General features: G+C 38.2%; 1 protein-coding gene across 1 annotated transcript; it reads left to right on the forward strand.

Moving 5' to 3' along the window:
* Window positions 1-50: 50 nt before the first annotated feature.
* Window positions 51-27,180, forward strand: cep152 (centrosomal protein 152). Its single transcript, XM_081356198.1, is given in 30 exon segments — window positions 51-303; window positions 577-672; window positions 8,933-9,042; window positions 10,102-10,159; window positions 10,280-10,612; window positions 10,691-10,853; window positions 11,435-11,575; window positions 13,371-13,510; window positions 13,631-13,831; window positions 13,924-14,071; window positions 15,237-15,328; window positions 15,767-15,930; window positions 16,017-16,038; window positions 16,042-16,230; window positions 16,310-16,405; window positions 17,362-17,492; window positions 17,583-17,711; window positions 17,801-17,936; window positions 18,636-18,821; window positions 19,013-19,285; window positions 21,056-21,187; window positions 21,269-21,603; window positions 22,416-22,605; window positions 22,783-22,846; window positions 22,932-23,087; window positions 24,603-24,696; window positions 24,776-24,858; window positions 25,755-25,911; window positions 25,986-26,092; window positions 26,215-27,180. Coding segments are annotated over 29 exon segments (4,896 nt in total). The 5' UTR covers window positions 51-303; window positions 577-585; the 3' UTR covers window positions 26,994-27,180.
* Window positions 27,181-27,926: the final 746 nt, after the last annotated feature.

Consider the following 27,926-nt stretch of genomic DNA (forward strand, 5'->3'; position numbering starts at 1 on the left):
AGCCAATCAGAATCCAGAACTTTTGCCGCTGTTTAGAGCGCCATGTTTCAATGGACGGATACTATATCAATATATTTGCTGTAATATCGCTTTTAGTCCGCATTAAACGAGTTTTACCATCTGATTCTGTAACGTAACAGCTGAACAGACATTCGCTGGCCGTTTATTTATCATGCTCGTGTCATTTCAAATCAATATTGAGCTTGTGAGTCACCGAGACACTGTAATGTTCCTCATAGAAGCACTTTATTCCGGATTATTGTGTTAATGTAGCACTGCGGCGACTTTTGAAAGACTTTAAAGGTAAGAAGAGACTATTTAAACACAAAAACCGTTTGTATAGTGCTAAATGAAATACATTTCTGCTGCGACAGTCCGAATAATGTGTAATGGGTTGCAGAGACACTATAAATATATAGTATTAACAATGTTTTATGATGCTACATACGCACTAGCATACAGGAAAGCAGTTGGTTTCGTTTTGTTGTGAGTTGGACTGGTTAAATGAAGTGGTTGCTGGTTATTTCCTGTCTCAGATGTGTGTGTCTCGTCTCAGATGTGTGTGTCTCCTCTCAGGTCAGCAAGATGTCCATTGATTTCGACAGTGCTGCTTTACAGACCCAGCAGGAGGAAGAGGAGTATGATCAGGAAGACTATGCCAGAGAACAAGAGGTAACTGTCCCGTTACTGAACACTGCAGTTATTTCACAGTAACACACACACTCACGAAACTGGCATCTGTCATCAGGAGTGAAATGCATACTGCTGACACACACACAAAAAAACAATCTGATAAATTGTGTGCATGAACATCAAGGGCTGGTTATTTTAATCTAGTAGATAAAAAGTTTTAAATTAGACCTGTCAGTGATATTATGAATGGAAGCCTCGACTTATTGTCGAAATTGACTGTTTATGTCATAATTTTGACTGTTTGGGCTTTATTAATATGACTTATGCTGCATCAGGAATCAAATACTTTCCTACTATGTAGTGTGCGAAAACAGTACGCCAACACAGTATGTCCGAGTACATGATGGTGTTCGAAAAACAGTAGGTGAAAAGTCCCCGGATGACCGACTACATCCGGTGAGATTCTGAAGCGCACATTCGATAGACACTTTACTGTCCCATGAGGCCACGGGAGAGGATCTGAAAAAGCAAAACAATTATTAGGCTTTAAACAACAGAACAATACAACATACACTTTGAAGCCAGGCGAGCAAAGAACACGCACATAAACAAAAAAACATTCACAAAAATACAAGATATCATTCAGCGGGAGAAGATTTATGAATGGTGAAGGCTGGTAGGTCACGTGACCGTAAGAACATGGCGGATGTAGTACATCCGAATTTCATTCATACTACCCTTATTGACACTAAACAGAACATACTTTTAACGATCACAAAGTAAATTTAAACGTTGTGCCTACTCAGACAGCATGCGATTTCAGATGCAATGTTAATGCCATAATTTCATAAAAGTTAGTGTCAAACTTGTCATGTCATAATTAAGATTTACAAAATATAATCAGAAATAGACTCCTGTGATTCCATTAATAAACAATGCATCTTTCACTCTGTTAATGTCTGTACTTCAACTAGTTTCATAATGTATGATTTTGGCAATGATTTGACCATCTGGGACTAATTTTAAGAATCTTTAAAGATTCCTCTGTTCCTCGGCCATAGTCTGAAGTCTTTGCTCGTTAGATTGACAGCCGATTAATGACCGGTGCCATCAAATTTTATTGACGAAATTCTGGCACTGTCAGAAGATCTTACGCACAGTCCTGCAGTGTGACTTCTACGACAACATTTGACTTATCATTTATTCATATTACTATTATTTGATTGACATAATTTATTAATTTTTTATCATTTAATCATTTTACTATTATTATTCATGTCATGTTTTTATATTTTATATTACTTATTATTTATTTCCTGTTGTTGTTTAAATCTTATGATGGTGTGGTTTGAAGGGATGTTTGTCTTCACGAGTGGGAGATAAGAGAGTGTCTCCATTTCAAGGTTTTTAACGCCTCAGAACGATGTTGTAAAGGAGTTGGCTACTTTTCAGTTGTTTTTCTCTTGGTATAATAACACTTGTTGGAATTGTACTGGCATTGAGTAGTGTAACAATTACACACTGTCTGAGCAGTGAACATTAAAACATACACAACACGACAGCAAGATTATTCAATAAACTGCTCTTTTTATTATCATCACTTTGTCTCCTGCTTCTGCTCTTCGCTGGCTTTCTCAGTCAAACTCTCGGGCTGATAGGAGACGTATATCTTCTGGCAGGGATTCAGCGTCCGGGGTCGGATCTGATATATCTGATGTTTCTAACAAAGTGAATCGAATGCTAAAAAAAAAAAAAAGAGGGAAAATGGTGACCGGTTGCTGCATTTAAACATATACACTTCCCATTATACACTATCGTTCAAACGTTTGGGGTTAGTAAGAATTTTCTTTTTTTGAAAGAAATTGATATTCAGCAAGGATGCAATAATTAAGCAATAAGCCCCGCAAAGCCTAAATCCGCCTAAACGCCCCTTAGCTGTTCTAAATCCACTGTAAAACACGGGGCTTTTTGCTTTTATAAAACGGTTACTTCATCAAAATATTAATTTTAATATTTATCTTATTCATAAAATAAACACCAGCAACAAAAAATATAACGTTATAACACATTTATTTCTCCACCAAGCAATGTAGTTCCAAAGAGGTTGCTAAGCAACACATGCAACACCGCAGTAACACTAATGTGATGCGGTCACAGGTGTGTGTTTGTCGAGTCATTTACAACGGCTTCGAACGCGGCTCAACCAATCAGAATCAAGGACTGGAACTATCCGTTTTATAAATTGATTTAAAGGTGACAGTAAAGTGGCCCCCGGGGACCAAACGAAATTTTTCCGTAGAAGTCTAGTGGGGCTACATGCCCACCAAATTTCATGTTCCCCGGTGTTTCGGTGTCCCTGGTATCGTTGACGAAAAATTTACGGGGGCCCCAGCGCAGGGGGGGGAAGTGGCCCCCGGGGACCAACCGAAATTTTTACGTAAAAGTCTAGTAGATCAACATACCATAAAAATTTCTTCATCCTCGGTGCCACGGTTCAGGTAGTTATTTAGGAAAAACTGCATTTTTTTGGTTTTGGGGGGGCCCAGCGTGGGGGGGGAGTGGCCCCTGGGGAACAAACGAAATTTTTCCGTAGAAGTCTAGTGGGGCTACATGCCCACCAAATTTCATGTTCCCCGGTGCTTCGGTGTCCCTGGTATCGTTGACGAAAAATTCAGTAAGGTGACGGGAAAAAAAAAAAAAAAAAACTTTGACAATCCCTATATGACCGCTTTCGCTAGCTACGCTAGCGGCGGTCATAATAAATGCAGCCTTGGTGAGCAGAGGAGAATCTTACTGACTCAAAACTTTTGAACAGTTGTACATATACAGTACAGGCCAAAAGTTTGGAAACATTACTATTTTTAATGTTTTTGAAAGAAGTTTCTTCTGCTCATCAAGCCTGCATTTATTTGATAAAAAATACATAATTTATTATACTTTAAATGATCATTTATTCCTGTGATGCAAAGCTGAATTTTCAACATCATTACTCCAGTCTTCAGAGTCATGTGACATCCAGTCTATCACATGATCCTTTAGAAATCATTCTAATGTTCTGATTTATTATCAAAGTCGGAAACAGTTCTGCTGCTTAATATTTTTTCATAACCTGTGATACTTTTTTAGGATACTTTGATGAATAAAAAGTGTGTATATATATATATATATATATATATATATATATATATATATATATATATATATATATATATATATATATATATATATATATAAAAGAAGCAATTTAAAAAAGAAAATAGAAATTTTTTGTAACAACAATATACGTACAATACTGGTCAGTAATTTGGGGTCTGTAATTTTTTATTTTTTTTTTTATAAATTAATACTTTTATTCAGCAAGGATGTGTTAAATTGATAAAATTGATAGTAAAGAAGATTTATATTATTAGAAAATTTTTATTTTGAATAAATGCAGTTATTTGTAACCTTTTATTCATCAAATATATCAGGCAGCAGAACTGTTTCCAACACTCATAATAAATCAGAACATTACAATGATTTCTAAAGGATCATGTGATAGACTGGATGTCACATGTGACACTGAAGACTGGAGTAATGATGCTGAAAATTCAGCTTTGCATCACAGGAATATATATATATATTATTATAATATAGTATATTATTATATATATATATGTGTGTGTGTGTGTATATGTGTGTGTGTGTATATGTATAAATGTGTGTGTGTGTGTGTGTGTGTGTGTGTGTGTGTGTGTGTGTATGTATAAACAAATGTTTTCATAACATCAGATTGTGTTTAGGCGCATAGCCTATGTCACATAAGATTTATGTCTATTATGAGACTGTCTCCACCCTAAAAATACCATGTACCACTAACAATAGCAAGCAGCAAATCTATATATACATAATACATACATATACATGCGTTTTTGGAAAGCACACACATTTTTAATTTTTATATCTACTAAAAGTTATTTTGACAGCTTTTAGAAAAGACCTCAAAGCTTACAGATATTTGATCATGTTTGTGTGTCTTTAATATTGGGTACTGTAATGCTGATCAAGTCCTTCTGTCTGTAAAATCATGTGACATGGCCTGCATGCTCTGTAACCATTAATATGTGCTGTAAGAAATAGAAGAGTTAGGTTTAGTGTTTTCTTGTGATTTTTGTTTCAGCGTTAGCAAAAAATAGGGCCTTCCAGCTGACCTTTACTGTAGTCACCCGGCCCACATTTGTTGAATAAGACTCCCTCGTGGTTATTCATATTAGTAGTTAAAGATTCCTCTGTTTTCGGTCACGTGCAGTAACCGTGTTTGTTTTTAAAGGGCAGATCTTCTCCAATCAGAAACGTGTGTGTTCTGACTCACCTCACAGCTATCAGCTCCATGAATGAACATTGGCTGTCATTGGTGCAAGTGCAATGCAGTCAGGTCAGGTGTGTTTGGTGTGTTTCCACTGCCCTACATACTCAGAGCTCTTAGCTGAGAGATAATGAGAGGGGTAAACATTTGCACTGAATGGAGGGAGAAATTGTAGCCACTTTTCTTATGGATTAGAATCAGAAAGTAATAGTATGAGGCGAATGGACCCATGGATTTTGATGTGCATCACATGCACTGTCATTTTCACCGGCTGTTTGTCTTTGTTGTCCATCAGAGGAGGAATGTTTCTGCTCCAGTTAACTGAAGCGTATATACTGACCCCCACAATGGGCCGACCTCAGCCTGGACAAACGAGGATTGCTTAGTTCCTCTGCTTTCTTTTCTCATATGACTCACACTGCTGATATCCAGCATTGCACACAATACTCCTTCAGTATGTCACTGAGTCCAAGAGCTCCTGCAGTAGCTGTCGTAGGAGTGTAAATGCGTGAAAGTTTCATTTCCGAGGGAACGTTTCAGGATGTGCGAGTCATCCAGCAGGAGTTATGGAGGGTGAGTTTGACCGTCTGTCCTCTGATCTGTTTTATCGTGAGTTGCTGAAAGTTAAGTGTGCTAGGCTCCTTTAAGAGGCCTCAGGGCCATGTGTTGGTGTGAGAGTTCACAGCATGTCTGTAACCGGGCGGGTGTGTTTTTATAAACGGTTGCTATGGGCTCTGCGCTGAATCGGTTGCTTGTTTCGTTTCTCATAGTTTCAGTGTTTCCCTTTAAACTCAATGTTGTATTGATGTGAGCTGATTTTAAATACCAATAAAGAAAGTTGTCATGGTCAAACTCACAAAGATTTGGTCTGTATAGCACAGAATGTCTTTTTTTCTGACTTTCACAAATTGTTTTGTTTGAGGAAATACAGTTATAGTTTAATTTTTATTAATTTAATTTAGTTGATTAGTTTGGAATCAACTGTATTTAGCTTTGTTTTACTTCAGATGACAAGGAAATTTCCATTTAAATTGATTTTAAAAAGCTAGTCCCAACACTCCTCCTCTCGAATGGCTCGGGCACTGCAGAGCGCAGATTACCTGGACCAAACACCAATAATAGCATTGTCATAGAATTATTGATATGTATTTGGTTTTAAATAGTAAAATATTGTTAAATGAATAAAGCAAAGTTGTCATATTTTAAAAGAATTCGGGTCTCCTCAAGTCGATTCGGTAAAAGCACACTAAGTTAAAATTAGCCAAGATCTAAAGCTACTAATAGCAGTCATGTGATACTATTATCTCCAGTCTGACCTTGGGTTTTCGCAACCAAGTGGACCCGAGAAGACCTTGCGCCTAGGCCTGTCACGATAACAAATTTTGCTGGACGATAAATTGTCCAAGAAATTATCGCGATAAACGATAATATTGTCGTACTGAGACCATTTTCATTTAATATAATTATAATGGCATAATAATGCAGGTACACCTTTTCAACGATCTATAAACTTTTATTTCTAAAGAATATTAAACATTGAAAACGGAAAACATTTTAAATATCCAAAAAAATGAACAAAACAACCAAAAACAATGAAAGCAATGGACTCTTAGTGTCTGTTAACAAAATAAATGTCTGTTAATAAAAAAAAAAATGAAACAAAATTGCACTTCAAAAAATATTAAATATTAGGCTTTAGACATTATTAAATAGTGATACATTCCATAACAGGCAAAACTGACAGTTAGGACCTTTGTAAACAAATAAAAAAAGCCTCAACAAGCCATATCACCCAAATTTTGCACTGTTACTCCTGTTACTTTGTCAAGTGATTGTGTACTGTCGGGAAGACAGAGACGCACTTTATTGCGTGCATGCTACGCACTGAAAATACTTGGTTAGGATTAGGGGTGAGGAGTGCGTGCGTATTACACGCCATAAAGAGTGTATCATATGCACGCAAAAACTATTTTTGGCATATAAATGGCACGAGAAATAACATTTGTGGTATAGATATGCATTTTCATGTGATTGGGCTCGCTGTCGCAACTCACAACTAGCGTCTTCTCTCTCTCCCGGCAGTAGCCGCAAACAGTCCCGCGGCCGCCGGCGCTTTCCCATACAAAGACCATGTGACTGACAAGCGCCGCCTTCCCACACAAAGACCATGCAACTGACAACAAGAGGGTTCACTCCTCCTATTCACCTTATTTTTAACGGAAATACGGACGCAGCCAGTTGACGGTATTTTGTGCGAGACTTCCGGTCAGGCACTTCCGGTAACTGGCGCGCTGATCACTTTTCACCATATCGGTTAATTAAACAAGTGTTCCTAACAACTAACTCATCGTCATGGCTTCGGGGAAGACCGGGATTGTTTGTGCAGTTAGAGGTTGTCATAAACTGATACAAAAGAAAGGTTTACTTGGAGCAGGAGTGTTTTAATCATCGAAATCATTGACATTTTAATCAGGCGCCCTACGACCAGAGACACACTGGCTGCGTGGCGTTTCTGTTGCGTGGCGTTTTACATGTCTTTGCACACCAGAAACGTGTCTGACGCGGCACTGCTAGGTGACATATGATCCTCATTCATTGGTGATTATATTCGACATAATGGGGAGAGAGTTGTGGAAGGCCTTTAATGTTAAACATATATATAGCAGCAAAGACAACGTCGGCAGTATTGACGGCAAAACAGGCTACAGAATATTTCGTTCTGTATTGACAGGTGCAATATTAGAAAATCGATTTTTTTTCATTGCATTTATATCTGCATTTGTCAAAACCTAAAATTTCAAACATCAAAATGTAATTTATTAATATGTATTCATGTAAAATTAAATACAAAGATCTTTTCCTATTCTATTTTGTCTGGAAACGCTTCCAAAACGCTTGCGTGTCGCGTGAAAAATAGGCGTCGATTCTATTTATAGCATGCACGCGTTTTCCGCGCCTGTGAGACGCGCATGTCACGCAGGCAGTGTGCACGTTCTAACCTGTTAACATGGGAGCCGAAATAAAAACGGACACACGCAGCCAGTGTGTCGCCGGCCTGAGGAATCCCTTCGCCTGTGGTTAAAAGCTTTACATTTGAAGAAACCATCGAAACGACCGTATGTTTGTTCTTTTCATTTCGTGAGCACCTATAGAAGACCACCCGATACCAGAAAAGTGGCTGGGCTATGAAGTCTCAATAAAAACCATGATAAAAACTCCAAGGAGAAACAAAATCATTATAGTAACCCCTGTATAAAATCTAGTGATCATGGCATAATGGCATGATCATGGCATTTATTTTGTATGATTTACAACTATTTATAGCCATCTACTTATTGCTATCCATCCTATGCTTTGGTTGCATTCTTATGGCATTATTAATACATTTGACATGACAAAATACCTCCATATTAGTCCAGCGTTGGCTCGACTATGTTTAGGGCGGGGCTGAAGGCGCCGGTGAAGTTTTGTCACTCTGCCAGCTAGATGCATGAGTGTTTTCAACCAGGTCCGGTACCCTAACTGAGTGAGGCGGGGCTTTAGTTCTTTGTAGTATTCATCTGCTACGGCATGTGTAACATTTTTCTATCAACTCTGCATAATCCTTCGCGATCGATATGTTATTTAGCCCAGGGAAGCGAGGAAACGGAAGTGCCGCACAAAAACCGGATATTGGACCCATGTTTACTTCCGCGTTCGAAAATAAGGTGGATACGCTAAAGAACCGAGCGAGAGTGGTCATCCAGTCTCTTTGGTAGAGAGAGAGAGACGAGGAAAACAAACAAGCATGCAAATGGAATTATCGCGGCCGGAAAAATTATCGAGCTCATTTTTTTTATCGTGCGATTAATCGACTTATCGACTATCGCGACAGGCCTACTTGCGCCTTAACAGTCTGGCAGAGGTGAAAAGGCCTCATGGCTACGGTTCTGAATGATGTGTTTCTTGTTTTAGCTCCACAAGCTCCTGACTGATCTCCCTGATGATATGCTGGATGACAGTGGTGACTGCTCCTCACCTGAGCTCCACCGCTCCACCTGCAGTCACCCAGAAGACAACAACAGGTACATAGCAAAACTAGTGCTTTACTGATATATCGCCAAGGTATATTATTATTATTTTTCAAGTTCTCGTTATCAGCCAATACATTTTTCAGAGTGTTTGAAGCAGGACTTTTATTTTGTCCCAGCGGCTGAGCGTACAAGACACACAAGAGCTCCCATTCTCCATTTTCATTAGTTTACTGTTAATTGTCTGCATTCAGAAAACACCATTTTAATATATTTAACATTATAATATCTACCGTAATAAACATTCACTGACTCAAACCTCATAAACTTGCAGTTCAAATTGTTAGGAATTGAGCGCAGCCTGAATATAAACTGCATTACTGATTACTTTTTTACTTACTAAATCCTATATCAACCGCAACCAAGGATAGACATGAAACTGCTCTTTTAATTCTTTCAAATAAATAATATAAAATTGTATAAATCATTCTTGAACTGACCAGAGTATTTCAAGGTTACATTATTAAAGCATACATGTTAACATTAGACGTCAAATTTTGATGTTAAATCCACTATTGTTTTATATAGAATTGTTCTATAGATTCTACAGTATTTAATGCAATTACATGAGAAGTAACTGTAATTAATTACAGAAAAGTTAAGAGTAAACCCTTACTTTAGTTTTTCAAGGGAAAAGTAATTAAATGACTAGTTAGATTACTTAGTAATGCATTACACCCAACACTGACAGTGCACGGCTGGTTCAAATGTTTGCTGTATTTATTCTTGTTTTTCATTTATTTATTTATGAAACTAATAGGATTATATAATCAATAAGTTGCCATCTGAAGTATAAATATGTTTATTTTATAGATAAGTTATCGATTTCAAATTATTTTTACATTTGAGTAAATATTGTGTAATATAAATTGAATTGCATAAATTATGCATGTGTTATTTACTATCTTTAAATGAAATAGAGCAATGTCATATAGTCCTATATCTGCTTTAGGTATCGGCTGACATGTGATCAAAACACCCTTATGCAACACTTAACTCAAATACCTGTTTAATAAAACATACTGTACATAAATGTATCTGTTTGTCTTTCAGACCGCAGCAAGCCTGGAATGTGCCACAATGGGAACATCCAAGACCTTCCCATGAGGAAGTGAGTTTATCCGTTAATTCTGAGGGTCATTGAAAGGAGGAAAACGGTCATGTAAAGCTAAAGTACGGCTGGTGCATTTAATATACTATAACAAGTTTGTTTTTCTTGCGTGTGTGACAGCACTATGAAGAACACGATCAAGGCTCTTATCACGAGGACTACAGTTATAGGAGTCACACGTCTCAGACCAACAGTCACCCTCATCACCTCCAGACCGGGACAGAACATTTACCCGCCGGCTGGGACCCGCAGGACGGACAGTACCAGTACCAGAGAGGAGACTATGCACACTCAACTGCAGGCACGGACGAGTCCCACATCACCGACTTCTCCACTGGGGACGGGCCGGAGCAGGACGCGTACACTCATAACGCTCTTCATCACGGGCCAGTTTACCAGGGAGACGAGGCCCAGGGCCATGGAGAGCAGAACGACATCAGAAACCGCTTCCAGGTGAATGTCTGCAGCCGATCTTTACTTCGTTTATTAAAAATTGTTTGGCCAATTTATAATTTTGTACATTTGTTGAAGGTTTTTGATAATGGAGGAGCTGGGAACAAACCCACTGGCCACTACAAGGCCAGTTACCACCCACATCAACCTCCAAATCAGCCGAAGATGTTCAATCCTCAAGTGAATGGTCAGAATGGCCACTTTGACCAGCTTCAGAGGGACTTCCTGCACTCAGCACAGAGTGAGAGACCGTTATACACTACTGTTCAACAGTTTGGGGTCAGTAAGAGTTAAGGTTTCTGAAAGAAGTCTCTTCTGCTCACCAAGGCTTCATTTATTTGGAGTAAAAACAGCAATATTGTGAAATATTATTACAATTTAAAATAACTTTTCTTTTTTAACGTATTTTAAAGTGTAATTTATTCCTGTGATCAAAGCTGTATTTTCAGCATCATTACTCCAGTCTTCAGTGTCACAGATTTGCTGCTCAAGACACATTTCTTATCAATGTTGAAAACAATTTTTGCTGCTTAGTATTTTTGTGGAAACCGTTATAGATTTATTTGTTCAGGAGTCTTTGATGAAGAGAAAGTAACAGCATTTATTTGAAATAGAAATCTTTTGTAACAATGTAAAAGTCTTTACTTTCACTGTTGATGAGTTAAAGGATTAATTTCTTTAAAAAAAAAAAACTTGCTGACCCCAAACTTTTAAACTGTGGTATAATTAATATAATCTAAAATTGATTGAAAACAGATATTTGTAAAGACTATGTTAGCAGTATTTTAGGATACTGAAGTGTGTTGTATGAATGTTGTTCAGATACATCAGAAGGCCAGCAGCTGTCGCAGCTGCAGATTTTAAACCGAGCTCAATCCAGACAGATCGAGGAGCTGGAGCAGAAACTAGAGGACTGCAGGAGGAGGATGAGATATCTGGAGCACCAGTTCGCCATCGTCAAAGGTCAGATTTATAAGATTAACACTGTTAAAGGGTAAGTTCGGTATTTTACACTTAAAGCCCTGTTTACAGATCGTTTCTGATGAAATAGAACGTTTAAGATTAAAATTTGGACACATGCTCCTGTCCCGAGAATTTTAGGTTTCTTTCGCTTTCCCCAAAACCTCTAGAATGGGTGTATAGGTGCACTGGAACAATCCTTCCTAAAACGCATTAAACTTTCGTTTACAAAGACCTGAAACTCACCGAGTGGTCAGGGGTGTCCACTGATATGCTCACACATAAATCGCTGCAAAAGATGCTTTCCAACAGGTGTTTTACCATTCGTTGTAAAACTGTGGATCTATTTTTCCAAACGTCTCACACCCGTAGATTCTTCCGTTGAGAGCTTGAATAATAGACACTCCAGCCCAGTTGGTGGCGATAATGCACCTTTGCCAATTGCAAGCAAACCGCTGGCATTTCATTGAATACACAGAAGAAGCAGAAGAAGAAGCGGCGGAGTAATACCAGAGAATGTCTAATATGGCGAGAAGTTTCACTCTCACTACACTTCCGGCTTCTGAACTGGTTGCAGTTCCTCTCTGATTCCATATGAGGGCGCTCACAGGACGAGTGCAGAATGAATGGAGGTCAATGGTGCTATACCCCTCAAAATCCACTTTTCTCAGGATATAATTTTTTGTCTAGTAATTTGAATGTTGTATTCGAAAGGAGATGCAAAGAAATTACACATTGCTGGGTGTTAGATTTTTTAGATTCACTTATTTGCTTTAAAAAGTCTTTCAAAATGTCAATGACGTCAGAATGCTGACGTCATTAGCAGAATGCTAGCGTGTTATGGGCAACAACAACTCAACCTGTAAGAAATCAAAACGACATAAGTACTCGTTCATTCAACTTTCGACCTAAAACCCATGTTGAACTTGCAAAATCTACAATCAGATCTGACATTTCTCAACGGCAATCGGGTGAAAGAGACAAATTTAGCCGTCTAGCCCCATAGACTCCCATTCATTTTGCACTCATGGCGATCGCCCCCAGTGGAACTCTGGGGGTACTACAACCAAAATTCGGTACAATAGGGCTTAATAGGGAGTGGGCAGGCTCTCCGTAGACGGGCTCTGGTAATACCGTACCTCACACAGCACATTCAGTACAAGTCAATGGAGTTGGACAAAAACTACGATAAAACCTGTTGGAAAGCATCTTTTGCAGCGATTTTTGTGTGAGCATATCAGTGGACACCCCTGACCACTCGGTGAGTTTCAGGTCTTTGTAAACGAAAGTTTATGCGTTTTATGAAGTATTGTTCCAGTGCACCTATACACCCATTCTAGAGGTTTTGGGGAAAGCGAAATAAACCTAAAATTCTCGGGACAGGAGCATGTGTCCAAATTTTAATCTTAAACGTTCTATTTCATCAGAAACGATCTGTAAACAGGGCTTTAAGTGTAAAATACCGAACTTGTCCTTTAAATTCAGCTCTGAAATGAGCTTCAAAAAGGTATTAGCCCTTATAATGCATAAAAAACTGGGTTCTGGGTCAGTTTTGAGCCAGTGAAACGTAAGCTTACAGTCATAACTTAATTTTTTATTTTTATTTTTAATAAATGATTTATCTGATGATTAATTTCTCATTAATGAGTGAATGTGAAAACATTTAAAAGTTTTGCATGTTACAATGTTATTACAATACATACTTTTTAATTAAAAACTTTGGATACAAAACACATCTTAATACCAGCTGTAAACAGTTTGGGTCTCATTGGTTTTAATACTGTTTGTTTTCATCAAGACGAGAAGGACGGACTGACGGTATCACTGAAGGAGTCCAGCGCTCTGGTAGAGGAGGCGAAAGAGAGAGAAGCTCAGCTGCAGGGGAGAGTCAGATCTCTGGAGAAACAGATTCAGTCTCTCACAGACCGTGAGCAAGAGGTACGAGCTCACGCTTTCCTCATGCACAACATGAGCAAGTCAAAGTAAAATCATGCATTTAGGGCTCGTTAAAATAGTGTGTGAGAACCCTTGTAAGAGAGGAAACGTGTGCGTACACAGAGCGTAAAGCAGCAGCGTGTGGCCGAGGCTGCGATGGACAGCATGAAGCAGCAGATGATGGAGCTGTGTCGCTCGGACACTCTCACGCGAACACGTGAGCAGCACGACAGGGACACCTCCGCCATCCGGGAGCAGTATGAAGCCAGACTGCTCACTCTTCAGCAGAAACTAGACGCCCAATCACAGAGTCTGAATGAGCAGGTCAGAGAACTGTAGATTTGAGTACACTGATACAGGCGGTGTTCACCAGAGGGCAGTGCAGGCCTGTGTTTCTCACACTGTGTGTTTCTCAGGCTGAGGCAGGCCGGCGTTTGCTGGATCAGGTCCGGCAGCTGGAGCGTCAGAGGGAAGAGGATCAGGTGGACCGAGCCTCTGTGATCAACACCCTCACACAGCGCCTGGAGGAGAGCCAGCAGCAGTGTGCCAAACTACTCCACACTGGTATGTGGCATCCCGCGTGCTTCTGTTTATGTTTACTGTTGTGATTGCTGGAGTCTCATGGGTAATCGAATGGGCCAGGAATCTTTTTCTCTTGCAGTTAAAACAGTTTGAGCCTTACAGCTAAACTGCAATGACTCAAATACATATTTGAGCAACGATTAAGAATCCGGGAACCTTCACTTTCATTTAACTTACCAGAAGGTGGATGTGTTTCTTCAAATTGCTTATGATTACATAAAATTCTATTTATTATTATTATTATTATTATTATTATTATTATTATTATTATTACATATTCATTGCTATTACAATTATTAAATAATCCTACATAATAATAATGATTATCATTATTATTATTTATTAATAAGTAATAATAAAATAATAAAAAGAAAACTTTTTTTTTCCTTTTTACTTTGATATATATTTTTTCTCTTACGTTCTCTTTAAAAATATACATATTTGAAATAATATTTTATATTATTATTTAATACAATTATTATATTTAAAATAGGTATTGTAATTTAACAACAACAATATTAATTTAATAGATTTTTTTTACTTTCTTTGTTACCCTTAAATTATTATTTGAAATAATGTTTTATTAAATCATTATCATTGTTGTTATCACTATTATTGTTGTTGATTAATAATAAAAATGAGTGTTTATTACAATTATTATATTTTAAAATAATATAGTATTATAATGTAAATATACATTTTTATCATCTTTTTTCTTTACTCATGTTGACCTATATTTTTTTATATTAATTATTTGAAATATTTTATTATATTTGTGTTGTTGTTGTTGTTGTTTTAATTAGTCAAGTATAATATTTTATTGCAATTATTATATTTAAAAATAGGTTAATATATTATAATAAAAAATTTGCTTTTATAATTTTTTTTATTATAATTAATTTCTTTAATTTTATCTAAATTTTTTTGTTTATTTACTTATTATTAATTCTTGTTTTCAAAGAGTCCATATTCCTTACTTTTGTACCATTTTATTTTCCCCCAGAAATCAATTTCTAAGGTTTCTTAAAGTGAAAACTCTTTTGTTTTAAATAAAGGAAAATCACGTCCTCTTAATGAATGCTCAGAGGACGTTTGGTCTCCCATGTGCCGGTGACCATTTTCCCAAAGCATCTTCTGTTCTCTGCAGGCTCTGTACAGGAGATGAGCCAGTTACAGATGAAGCTTCAGCAGACCCAGTCTTCCCGCACCATCAGTGAAGACATCAACAAAACCCTGCAGGTCAGTCAATGCACTGCGGTGCGACAGGATTTCAACTCATGGGAAACTGAAGCTGTCCTTAAAACGGCTACAATCAGAGTGTGGCGAGCACGACGAGGTCGAGGGCCGTGGGAGGACGGCGCGAGGCCGGTGGCGCGATTGATAATGAGCGACACGTGCGCGACGCACCGGTCTCGCATCTCTCACGGAGGAGCGGAAGCATAAAGGAGGAGCGACGACAGTGAAGAGGGAGAGAGGACAGGCCTGTGTTTTATTTGATGTTTTGTTTTTGGTTTGTGTTGCCAGCAGTCGTCCGTGAGGGGCTGCTGGCTTTTACTTTCATTTTTGTATTTGTGTGTTTATTTATTAAAATCTTTAAATGTTCGCCGGTTCCCGCCTCCTTCTTCCCGTACCAACATACCTCGTTACACAGAGCCTGTGTGTTTCTTCTCCTAACAGGAAGAGTTGACTGAACTGAAGGAGCAGATTAATCTCTATGAGTCTGCCATTAAACATGGAGCCCTTTCATTAGAGTCTAATAGAGACTGGGAGAACCATCTGTCTGAGTCCTACATGGACCTGGGGATCAAGAAGTCCAAGTGGAGAAATGGACGCATCCACAGGTAACGTTAATTGCCTAAACTGTGTTGCTGCATTGTATATTGTAAAGTCTCTTAACCATGACTTTGTTACACACTTTGTTTTCCAGCACACCTCAGATTGCAGAAGCATGAGACTCTGACCTTCTGAAGGAGGACGTGGTGCGAGAGCTGAGGAGCGAGTTGCAGCGCTGCCTCGTTCACCTGAAGACCAAGCGCCTGAAGATCTCTGAGCTGCAGGAGGAGCTGCGACGCTCCCAGAGCAGAGCTGAGCAGATGCAGACGCAGATCCAGCAGGCCGAGAGGACCGCACGAGACTCTGAGGTCTGACTACAGCTGATCAACCTGTGTGCTCAATCTGCTGTGCTGGAAGCTCGACTCACACGCTCTGCGTTTATTACAGGTGAGGGAGAGCAGCCTGGAGAAACAGCTGGACACGCCTCACACAGACCTCGTCAGACTGCAGGAGGAGCGGAGGGTCCTGCAGGAGAGGGTGGAGGTCAGAACACCTGCGGGTCCCGTTGGGTCTTCACAAAGCTAGAGGACTTTTCTGTCTGGATCAGTGTTATTGTTCACTAAAATCCTTCAAATCACTATTGATTACTGAAATAATTTACTGAATATAATATAGATAGAACATACTATAGATGAACATTTTTAACTTAAACTAGAACATTAGAAATTATGCCTCGGTTCAAGTTTAAGTATGAGAAACTAAAAATAAATGTAATGTTTTTATAAATGTATGTAAAAATAAATGTTTAGAGAGAAAAATCTCTAAACATTTAGATAAAATACATTGAAGTTAAATAGAAATATTTTTTGAAAAAAGATGTATTAAATATAAATACAAAAACATTTATTATCAAATAAATGAAGAAATAAAAAGAAATAAATAAAATGTAGGAATAAATCTCTAAACATGTAGATAAAATGTTTAAAATAATCAAAAACTTTCACCTTGATATAAAGAGAAAAATCACGAAACATATTAATTGAAAATATAAATATTCAGTTCAGCAACAAATTAGAATGGTGATAATATAAATGAATAAATATATTTTGGCCTTTTGTCATTTATTGATACAGACATGAAATGATGGGGTGAAAAGTGTTGTTTTCATTAATAAAACTATTAAAATATATATTTTGTAATTGAAATAAAGCCAAAATAAACTAAAAAAAAAACATAAATGAAAATGATAAATGTTGCCCTGGAGTTTGTTGAAGTACTGACATTATTAAAACTAAAACAAAAAAAATTGTAAAAGATGAAAGCACAGCAAAATGACTAAAACTTAAAATAAAATCTAATTCTAAATATTAATAAGGACTATACTAGTTTAAAAATACTACTACAATAACACTGGTCTTGATCTAATTGTTCTAAAAGAAGCCATTGGTTAATTAGCTAGTTGTTGGACCATCCTGAGCCGTCTCTATTGTGAACTTTAGGCTCTGGAGAAGAGGAATCAGGATCTGAAGCAGAGTGAGGAGAAGGTGAAGGCCGCCAACTCTGAGCTCTGCACCAAGATGAGAGAGATGATCCAGGAGCTGGACCAGGAGAAACAGGAAGCAGAAGAGAGGTCACAGATTCATGCATTCTGAGTGAGAGTTAATTTGACGCTAGCGCACCGTCTGTGGATCTTCATATCTGAAATGCTGTGTGTGTGTAGATATGAGCGGACTCAGCAGCAGTACAGGGATGACGTGGTGCATCGTGTCCGTGAGGAGCTCACGCAAGAGCACACGGCTCACATCGAGCAACTCGCCAGCCAGCATCTGCAGCACACACAACAGCTCCAGTACTTCACCTTTAACATACAACCAGTCTATTACTGCATGATGGATTACAATACAGCCTTTATAAAGCACAATCGCTGACTTTCCACAGGTCAAAGCTGGCTGATCTCAGTCAGGAGGTGTTAGCTGTGCAGGAATGCTACATTTCTGTTTGCAAAGAGAAGGACAAGCTGGAGGAAAATCTCCAAAACAAGCTTGAAGAAGAGAAGAGACTGAAAGAAATTGAGGCAAGCACTAGATGCTGAATATTGCATTATTTTTTATTTATATTTATTTATATTGTTATTTATTTATATAAGTTAAAAAAAAATATTTACTTTTGTTAAATAATTTAATGAATAATTTTTTTACTCATTTTTACGTTAAATGGATTCATTTAATTTACATTTGTTTGTTTATTGAGAAATGTATTAATTTATAAAATAATTTCATTTTTGTTTATTTATTTAATTACATTTTAATTGTTTATAAAAAAAAATTTGTGATTTGATTTAATTATTTAATTATTTTATTTATAGAATTTACTATTTAATATTTATTTTTATTTACTTTTGAGTAATTTAATGAATTATTTTTTTACTCATTTTTTATTCATTTTTAAGTTAAACGTATTCATTTAATTTACATTTGTTTATTTGAGTAATTTGTTATTCATTTATAAAATAATTTCTTTTTTTTCTTTTTTTTTTATAATTACATTTTAATTGTTTATAAAACATTTTTTGTGATTTTATTTAATTATTTATTTTATTTATATAATTAATTTACTTTTTTTTTTATTATTTTCTTTTTTATAGATTGTCCATTTCTGTCTAACTGGGTAGACCAGACTCTCTTCTGAGAGTCAAAAGTGTGTGTGTGTGTGTGTGTGTGTGTGTGTGTGTGTGTGAGACGTTGATATTTGATCTTGTTAGTTGGTGTTGTAGTTAAAGAGGCGAGAGGAGAGTGAGGGCGCTCTGGAGACACTGAGGTCTGACCTGGAGTGTCAGCATCAGGAGGACGTGTCTCGGCTCAAAGCCCAGTGGAAGACACACACTCAGGCTGAGATTGAGCTGCAGGTCAGAGAGCAGCTGGAAGCGGCCAGGAAGAGCTGGCAGCAGGAGCAGGAGACGGTTAGTGATGATGAGGGCTGTTTACGTCACTGTTCTTTCTGCTCTGTGCCAAGCCAGCATGATCTTACTAAATACCACTATTGTGCCATTCAGATGAAGGTCAAATGCTCTTGTCTTTTATTCCATCTGGCTGTATGTGTTTCATCTGTCTCTTTGTCTGTTTGTTTTTTGTCTGTGTGTTTTTGTGTTAGTTGGAGAAGTCCTGGGCTCAGAGGTTACAGGACGCTGAGGAAGAGGTCCGGAAGGCCAGGCTGTCAGACACCCGTGAGGGAGCGTGTCAGACCGGCTCGTCTGAGTCGGCGGGGCAGCTGTTTTCAGCGGAGGACCTGGAGGTCCGGCTCAGAGCTCAGAGAGAGAGCCTGCAGCAGGAGGCCTCGTCCGCCCAGGCCAGAGCCGTGGAGGAAGCAGTGCGACACGCTGAGAGAGAGCTGCAGCAGAAGCACACTGATGACATAGCGCTCCAGGTGTGACGGCTTTACAGCTCTTAACATTATATACTACCTTTTACACAGGGTTACTACCATTTACACAACATTATCACAATAAAATGTTTCGAATCAGTCTATATCGATAATTATCAAGATAAATGTCAAATCTTTATTTCATTCAAGTTTAAAGGCAGATTTTTCTTCCTGAGTGAAAGTTGTAGGAACCAGACCATAATTGTTGTTTTAAACTACTCTTTATTGAACATTTTACAAATCTGAGGTAGATTATTCCAAATATTTTTAATTCTTTACACTTTTTTCAGTTTTTTTTTTTCCTTAATAAAATAAATATCTTAATTGAAAAATGAATTTCTTAGTTTCTGCATGTTCTAACAGGTGATATTGTTTCAAGTCATGAAACAGGTTTGTGTTGCCCGACTTTGATTGTGTATATTTGGCACAGTTTGCAGTGCAGGCTGCAATATTAATAATATTACATGTTTTGTCTCTTAGAAATGCACATTTGATTGTAGCTTGTGTTGACAGTAGCAGTAACTTGAGTTGGGATGATTTATGTTCATTAACAAAAACAGTAACATCTGGAAAAGCTGAAACAATCTCATTTTTATAGGGTAAATGTAAATATTGTGACTGTTTGAGTTTTATTAGAATTAATCATTGGTCTTCCATAGTATCATACATTTCGATCATGATAACCACAGGTCAAACCAGACATAGAGCACCTCAGTATCATGGTCAAATGCAACTATATGGTTTCTATGGTATTTGTAGGCCTTTTGGCACATAAACATTATCAAACCTTTATCATTTTATCCGAGGGAAATTATATTGTGATAATTATCATTATCGTTTTATCACCCAGCTTTACATTTACATAAAACAATATTGTGATCATTTTCATTATTGTTTAATGTAAATGTAAGGCTGTGTGATAAAACGATAATGAAAATATCACAATATAATTTATCACCCAGCCTTACATATACATATATTAGATTTTAAAAACGGACTAGTTCATCATGACCCATGCCTACAGATTATTAACCCTATAAAGCCCACTGTATCATATTTAATACAAAAATGTCTATGGCCTCTAAATGATCAAAACTTTGGAGAGTAATTCTTGTACACGGTCCTCTACATGCCTTCTGTCGTCTGATTGATGGTTTATCATTTTTAACAACTAAATGGCCTTTTATTATAATTCTACAAATGTCCCCCTTCAGGTTGTGGTACACGAGTCTTTACTGATTTGAATAAAGTAAACATAAGACATTTTATATTGTTTGTAATATTTCAAGATGAACACTTACTGGACTGAAGCAACTTGGGTTTACTTGATTATCCATGGATATAAAAAAAAAATCATGTTAAAATGTGAGTATCAAATATGAACATCAGGCTCATTATTACAAGACATGTTATTTGGAGATAAAGAGTGACAACTGATATGATATTTATATGCATTTTATGTAAGTTATACTGTTATAAAGATTTCATTGATTTACATTACAAGCTATCAGAATTTCATATTTGCCATATAAATATCAGCATCTGCACCAAATTGCATGTTTTTGCTCCGTTTGGGCCTCTGAATTAAATCTCTGTGTTTTTCCTCCTTGAGGATGAGCCTCATATTCTCACTATAACATACAAGCCATAAAGGTTTGATGTATCAAAGACACATGTAAGCTTTCATTTAGATTTGATCTAATGGTTCAATAAACTGTTCGTAATTCTATGTCAGGCTTTACAGGGTTAAAAATCATTTCTGCCATTTCTTAGGTTGAAGGTGCGATATCAAGGGCTCGTTCTCGATGGCTCCAGGACTTGACCTCCCTCCCAGAATACAAAAGCAGCTTGCAGACAGAGAAGGATGAATGGGAGCGACTACAACAGCAGCAGGTCCAGGAACAGGTATTTATTGCACTGGCCATTCTAAAATAATTTCTTCATATTTAATTTCAGAGTTGCTCAACACTCTCCTCCTAACCCCAGGTGTCTTCAGCCGTCAAGGCAGTGGAGGAAAGATGGCAGGACACGCTCCGCACCAGATGCACCGAGCTGGAGCAGTGTAACAGGAGAAACCGGGAGCTCCAGGAGGAAGTGCTTACCCTCTGCACCCGACTGGAGCGCTCATGCCAGGACCAGGCCGCCCTCATCAAAGCAGAGCTGGCTGCGGCCCGAGACGTGTGGATGGAGGACAAGCAGGAGGAGATGTCCCGCCTCAGGGCGCAGCTCCAGAGAGAGCAGAACCTGGAGCAAACTGACGCAGAGCTACAGAAAACCCTCAGGGAAAAGGAGCAGGAGTGGAGCGCTCAACACGAGATCAGGTTCATAATAATCTTCATAATTACGAGGGTTTGCTAATAAAATACATTTGTATGTGTGTGTATTTCTGTTGGTATGTATTGGTATTTATTGGTAGTATTCATATTTTCAGGTTTCATTAAAATTTTAGTGTAAAAACTTTAGTTTTTTGTTTGCCATTTTTGTTAGTTTATTTTTATATATTTCTATTTAGTTTAATTTAGCTTCTATTTCTGTATTTTTTGTCCATTTTAAATTGTTTTATGTCTGTTTCAGTTGAAGTACTTGCATACTTAACTTATTTCAACATTTCTAACCAAATTTAGTTTTTCATTTAATATTTAAATTGTATTTTATTTCAACTTTATTTCATTTACCAAAAAGGATATATTATAGTTTTAATTAACAATAAAAAAGCATATAAATATAATAAAGATTAAATATTTGATGTCATATTTTAATAATCAAATTCTATATATGTTGATTATTTATTTATTAAATATTGCTGTTCAATGAAAATACTTTTTTAGAATTTTGAAATAGATGTATATAACATTTGTAATTCAATTGAACAGCAATATTTAGTGTTTTAATTTACATATTTTTTAGATCTATGTAAATACATTTTTAATTCTATAGAAATTAAATTATTGGGATGTAAACCAATGTAAAACCAAATATACACTATTACTGCTTTTTTATAAAATAATTTTAATCAATAGAAGTCAATATTGGAGCATAAAAGGGATCAAACATTTTGACTCCTGAGCACAAACCTTTTGAACATATGAGCTTCTGAATATAGGCTGTGTTTTAAAGGACTGTTGTTTTACAGACTGCAGGAGGAGAGGCAGCGGGTGCTGGAGGAGGTGCTGGAGGATCTGGAGGAGGGAGTGAAGAGGAGAGGCAGTCCGGATGAACACAAGCTCAGCAGTGTGCCAGGAACCGTTCGCTCCAGAGTCTGGGAGATCTGCAGAGAATCGCTCACTCAAGCCGTCAACCAAGCCAAACAGGAGTGGAAGAAGGTGCATACATGTCATTACACTATTTGAAATGCTGCGTCACTGTAATGAACACGGCCACACCCACAGAGTTCTCTGTTCTTTATTATTCGTACACAGTAATCATAGTTATGCAGTCTCTAGATCATCGGTCTCCACCCAGAGAAACACATGAAATATTTAATGTCTCTCACACCTCAGAGCAGCGAAGACAAACTGAGACGTGTGCTGAAGGAAACCCGGGAGCGTCACGAGGCAGAGATCGGTAAGGCCCTCAGCACACACACCTCACACACACACACTGCTGGAATCAGTACCTCTTCCCTCCTCACCGGTTCCTCGCCCTGCAGCAGGTCTAACGGCCCAGAGGAAGCAGGGGGAATGCACTGAGCCTCTGGCCAAACTCCAGAAGAAGAATCAAGAGCTCCAGAGACATCTAGAAAAGGCCTGCCGCCAGCTCCAGAAGAGCGTTCGAGAGCACAAAAGCACCCTGCAGAAGATGAAAGGTGTGAGGTCCTCAATGTTAGATGCTATGGGGACACATGCCTCTCACTAAACATTTTCAGATATCAGTCAATTAATCAAGTATTATTCGTTATAAATTATAATATGTAAGACAATTATGAAAAATAAGTTCCTACAGTCATGGAAAACGTGAAAAGGAAAACAATTCAAAGAAAAACGTATTGTTTAAATGTGTGGGAACCGTGATGTGTGTCCCAATTACATTCTTGAGGGAAAAAATTTACATTTATTTACATTTAATCACTTGGCAGACGCTTTTAGCCAAAGCGACTTACAAATGAGGATAATAATAGAAGCCGTCAAACCAACAATATGTAAGTGCTGTGAATAGTCCCAGTTAGTCTAGACAAAGACTAGATTTACAAAGACGGTTCACTCCTGTTACTTATGAATGGGAGAAACTGATACGCGCAGTATGCAGTAATATTTGTTTTATTTTATTTCAGTTAAACAAATGATTTTTAGTTAAAGAAAATGATACTGGTCTTTTCACGTCATTTCCTGTTTTCTCTCTACTGTCTGTATCATCAGCAAGTGGAAAAGGGACAAAAAAATGTATACAGTTCATCTTCATGTTTAGAGGGTTTTTTTCTAAATAATTTTTTTATTGATTTTAATTTCTCAGCTAATTTATTTGATTACCAGATGTATTTGAACCCCTGATTCTGTCTAGGGTTGGAAGGGGTAACACTTATTTTGTGATAATTGTAATGGTATGTGGGGATGGCAAGAGACACGCAAGCATAAATAATGCCAAAAGAATAGATTTTTTTTTATACACAAGTGAAAAGTATAGGCTACAAGAGATGAGAAATAATAATGATAAATAAATGATAGATAAATGCACAAAGACAAAACAACATTTACAAAAACAAATCAATACAAAAATAAACCCAAGGGAAAAGGGACGTGAGCGACGCAAGAGCGACGGAGAGAAAAGAAAACAAAACCCAAGAGTAACTTCTAACCTAGTGTGTCTAATACATCAAAAACTTGAAGTGTTAGACAGTGTATGTCATGTGACGTCTTTCTTGTTCACTTTCTCCGGTATATGGAGAAACAATCACCATCAGAATGACTACAAAAGTAACAAAGTTTGTATGAGGTGCAAGATGACAAGACAAAACGGTACAAGCAAACACTGTCACAATAATAACAAGCACTAGCAAAGGTTAAATTCACCTTGTTTGCTTTCGCTGTTGCTCGTTTAGAGTCAAAGACGACTAGCATGCGTTCATTCTGGCCTGCTATTTAAACTTGATTGGCAGCAGGAGCAGTGATGTCACACAGGTTAATGATGATTGACAGCTGCTCAGGCCAATAGCAGTCAATAGGGGTGAGTCTAATAGAATGACAGGGAGCGAAGGAGGAAAATATTCAGGCACACCCACAGGGACGTAACATTATTATTGATTGGCACAAATGGACCCTCATAAGAAGCAAATGGCATGTGGGAGAAGACTTTTTTTTAATCGTTGTTTTTCATGTCAAATCAGATGAGCACGAGGCAGCCCTGCAGAAGGAGCAGCAGGCTCATCTCAAAGCCCTTGAGGAACTGAAACAATCCTCAAATGCAGAAGCACATTCAAGGTTTGTAAACACTTCAAGTTTGCTTTCTTTCATAAGAGCAGCGGGTCTTAGACACTAACAGTCTTCATCAATGTTTCAGCGGTTCAGTCAGCCAGCAGAATCTTCAAGCAGGACTTGAGGAAATGAAGGAGCAATACATGAAAGCAGTGGAGAAAATCAGAGGTGAGTGCAAGGCCTCTATACCGATGTTTTACAGAACTAATCGCATTTTATTCCTCATTAAAAATACATGTTCTTCAATAAGACCAGTGTTGGGGAATAACCACATTTTTAAGTACTGTAGCAACACAACTAAATTATTTTTAAAATGGTCTAGATTTTACAGTAATAGATATTTTAGAAAGTTATTTTTTGAGTTATTGCTTGAGTAGTTTGAATGTAGTTACCATAGACTGTAAAAAAAAATGGACGTAGTGTCCGTGACGTCACCCGTAGGTTTGTGAAGACCGTTTTTGAAGCCTAAAGTGGGCGTGGTCGACCGTCGCCATCTTGGCAGCGTCACTCCCGAATTTATTTATTTTTACAGTCAGACAATGAGCTGAGGTAACATGAAAGCTAACAGACAGCAGACTAAGGATGACTAATCACCACAGCAGCGGGAATCCACCTGTCACTCAAAAGTGGACACCCTTAATTATGCAGAAATTTAAGGCTTAATATAATTTAAACGGATGAGTAATAAAAAAAATTCACACCCCTCACAGTTGTCATGAAGGTCAAAATTAGCTGTATAGACCAAAGCCACTTTTTGCTCCAGGCTGTAAACTTGTTTTTTTCTGCTGTAAAGTTGGGCATTTTAACATGGGGGAGATGCAGATTTGACTCACTTTTGCAGCCAGCCTCAAGCGGCCAGTTGATGAATTGCCGTTTAATTCACTTCCATGTTGGTTTCAAGAGAGAGACAGGGAGGTTGCCGCTTGGTAGTTACATACACCCTACCAGACTTGTAGAGTAGCTACCTACTAAAAGGGCTTGTCTGCAGTTTAATACTTTGAAACCGAAGCTAACAGTTAATAAAGTAGCTCCCTCAACTCGGATTTTATTTAATACGTTTGTAGGCGACATGCTGCGCTATCTGCAGGAGAGTAAAGAGCGGGCGGCAGAGCTGATCAGGACTGAGGTCCTGAGGGAGAGGCAGGACACGGCCCGACGGATGCGCAGGTACTACCTCACCTGCCTGCAGGAGCTGCTGGACGACGGAGGCCAGGCCACGGGGTATGGAGACGCACAGATGATCTCCTCTCTCTTACTCTGCTCTGCTCTTCATTCTGCACTTTTTCTTTCTCCAGAGCAGAGAAGAAGATCATAAATGCTGCCAGCAAACTGGCCGCCATGGCCAAAGTCCTCGAGACCCCGGTGGCCAAACGCAAGCTTTCAAGAACACAGAACTCTCAAGGTATGCTTTGAGCGTGAGCGTTCGTTCAAGATTTGTAAAAAAATATTATGCAAGTCTTCATTATTAGCATGATATGCCACTTTTACCGTACTTTTATAATGTGAAAATGTATTTTTGCTTAGGTGGATCAGACAAAACAGACATTGGCTCTCCTGCTAAAGTTCTGGGTGCTGAGATACACGGAGCTGAAGCCCACAAGGATGGTAAGGACAAACGGATCCATCAGATCTACTGCCCAACGGACACAAATTATGCATCCATGACGGCTAAACAGACAGGTCTCAAAGCTAAAGGCTTTGAACCAGATTCCCTGAAGTCTGCAGTGATCTGTGGATCTAAAGACCCTCTTACGGTTGGTCAGGTAACTCAGAAACACACACACTTTCATGACAGTGTTTTTAACAGCGATGACAGGACGCCTAATATCACACTGAGAAAGCAGAGCAGGGAAATGTTCATGGAGGGCTTTGAGTCCGGCAGAGCAGAACCATCAGCCGGTCAATCATTCCTGATTGAAGAAGCGCCTGTTCGGGATGATGGACAGAGTGACTGGAGTTTAACCAGTAACGGCTCCAACTTTATGAACAACATTCACCTGACTTCCTCCTATCCTGAGCCTGGGAAGCCTTTCTCATTAAACAGCCCGTCCTTGGGTGGTTTGGACTTTGGAAGCTCCATCGGCGACTCTGATGTTACGATATACAAAGAGATTGTTCAACCTCCGTCTTACTCTAAACCCTGCGTGTGTGTGGACAGACGAACAAATAAACACCGAGAGCCGATCCCTGGATCTGAGGGACATGGTGTCTGGAAAATGCGTCCAAAGAGCTTATTTTCAGAGTTGAAAGTGCGTCAGCAGGACAGTGGGTTCGACAGCCCGTTGGCAATGCTTCAGGAATGACATTTCGATTTGTTTGTGCCTGTGCAAAAATTCTTTGTATATAAAAGAGTTGCAGTCTCCGTTAACCTTGTGCAATGTGTTTTTTACTTGTTTGAGCCAAATGTCTTTTGTACTCGTCTTAGCAGTTGTGCTGTCAGTGTGTGAATTTGTTATCTTTTAACTTAATAAAACAACATAGTTTTACATTAATCAAACTGTTTCTTTTCGTTCTTATCTTCTTTCACACTGACTAAACAAACCATCATAAAACACAAGGCACACAGTGAGTGTTAATAAGTGATTTTATCCTGACACCTGACTGCAGTTTATCCTTACGGATGTTTTATTTCCTCAGGCTGCATCTGTGCCTCCAATCAAAGTCCAGTGCCAGATAAGATGAGGTCAAAGATGAAATAGAGCACATGTTGTTAAACATCTGGGTCGTCTACGAAATGGTTAGTTAGCCTTTTTTTGCTTAGCTGAGGTAATTATTTTTTGTTCGATTTTTATTTTTAGATTCTCTCTAAATACATTATAAATGACTGAGATAAAGGTAACAGGGTTGACAGGTTACAGTGAAAAGATCTGGATAATTTAAATGCTAATATTAAATGCCCCTTTTTATCATGGAAACGGTTACATTTTGATGGGAAATCAGGCAATTCAGTCATATTTTATTCACACTCATTTCATTCTAAACGTGTGTGTGTGTGTGTGTGTGTGTGTGTGTGTGTGTGTGTGTGTGTGTGTGTGTCTGTCTGTGTGTCTGTGTGTGTGTGTGTGTGTGTGTGTGTGTGTGTGTGTGTGTGTGTGTGTGTGTCTGTGTGTGTGTGTCTGTTCATGTTTTTCTATCCCGGTGGGGACTTCAGCCTGAATGCACACAGACTCATGGGGACTCGTGTCACAGTGGGGACCTAAATTGAAGTCCCCATGAGTAAACAAGCTAATAAATCA

Source organism: Scardinius erythrophthalmus, assembly GCF_964197995.2.
Source record: "Scardinius erythrophthalmus genome assembly, chromosome: 24".
In the NCBI taxonomy this organism is placed as follows: domain Eukaryota; kingdom Metazoa; phylum Chordata; class Actinopteri; order Cypriniformes; family Leuciscidae; genus Scardinius; species Scardinius erythrophthalmus.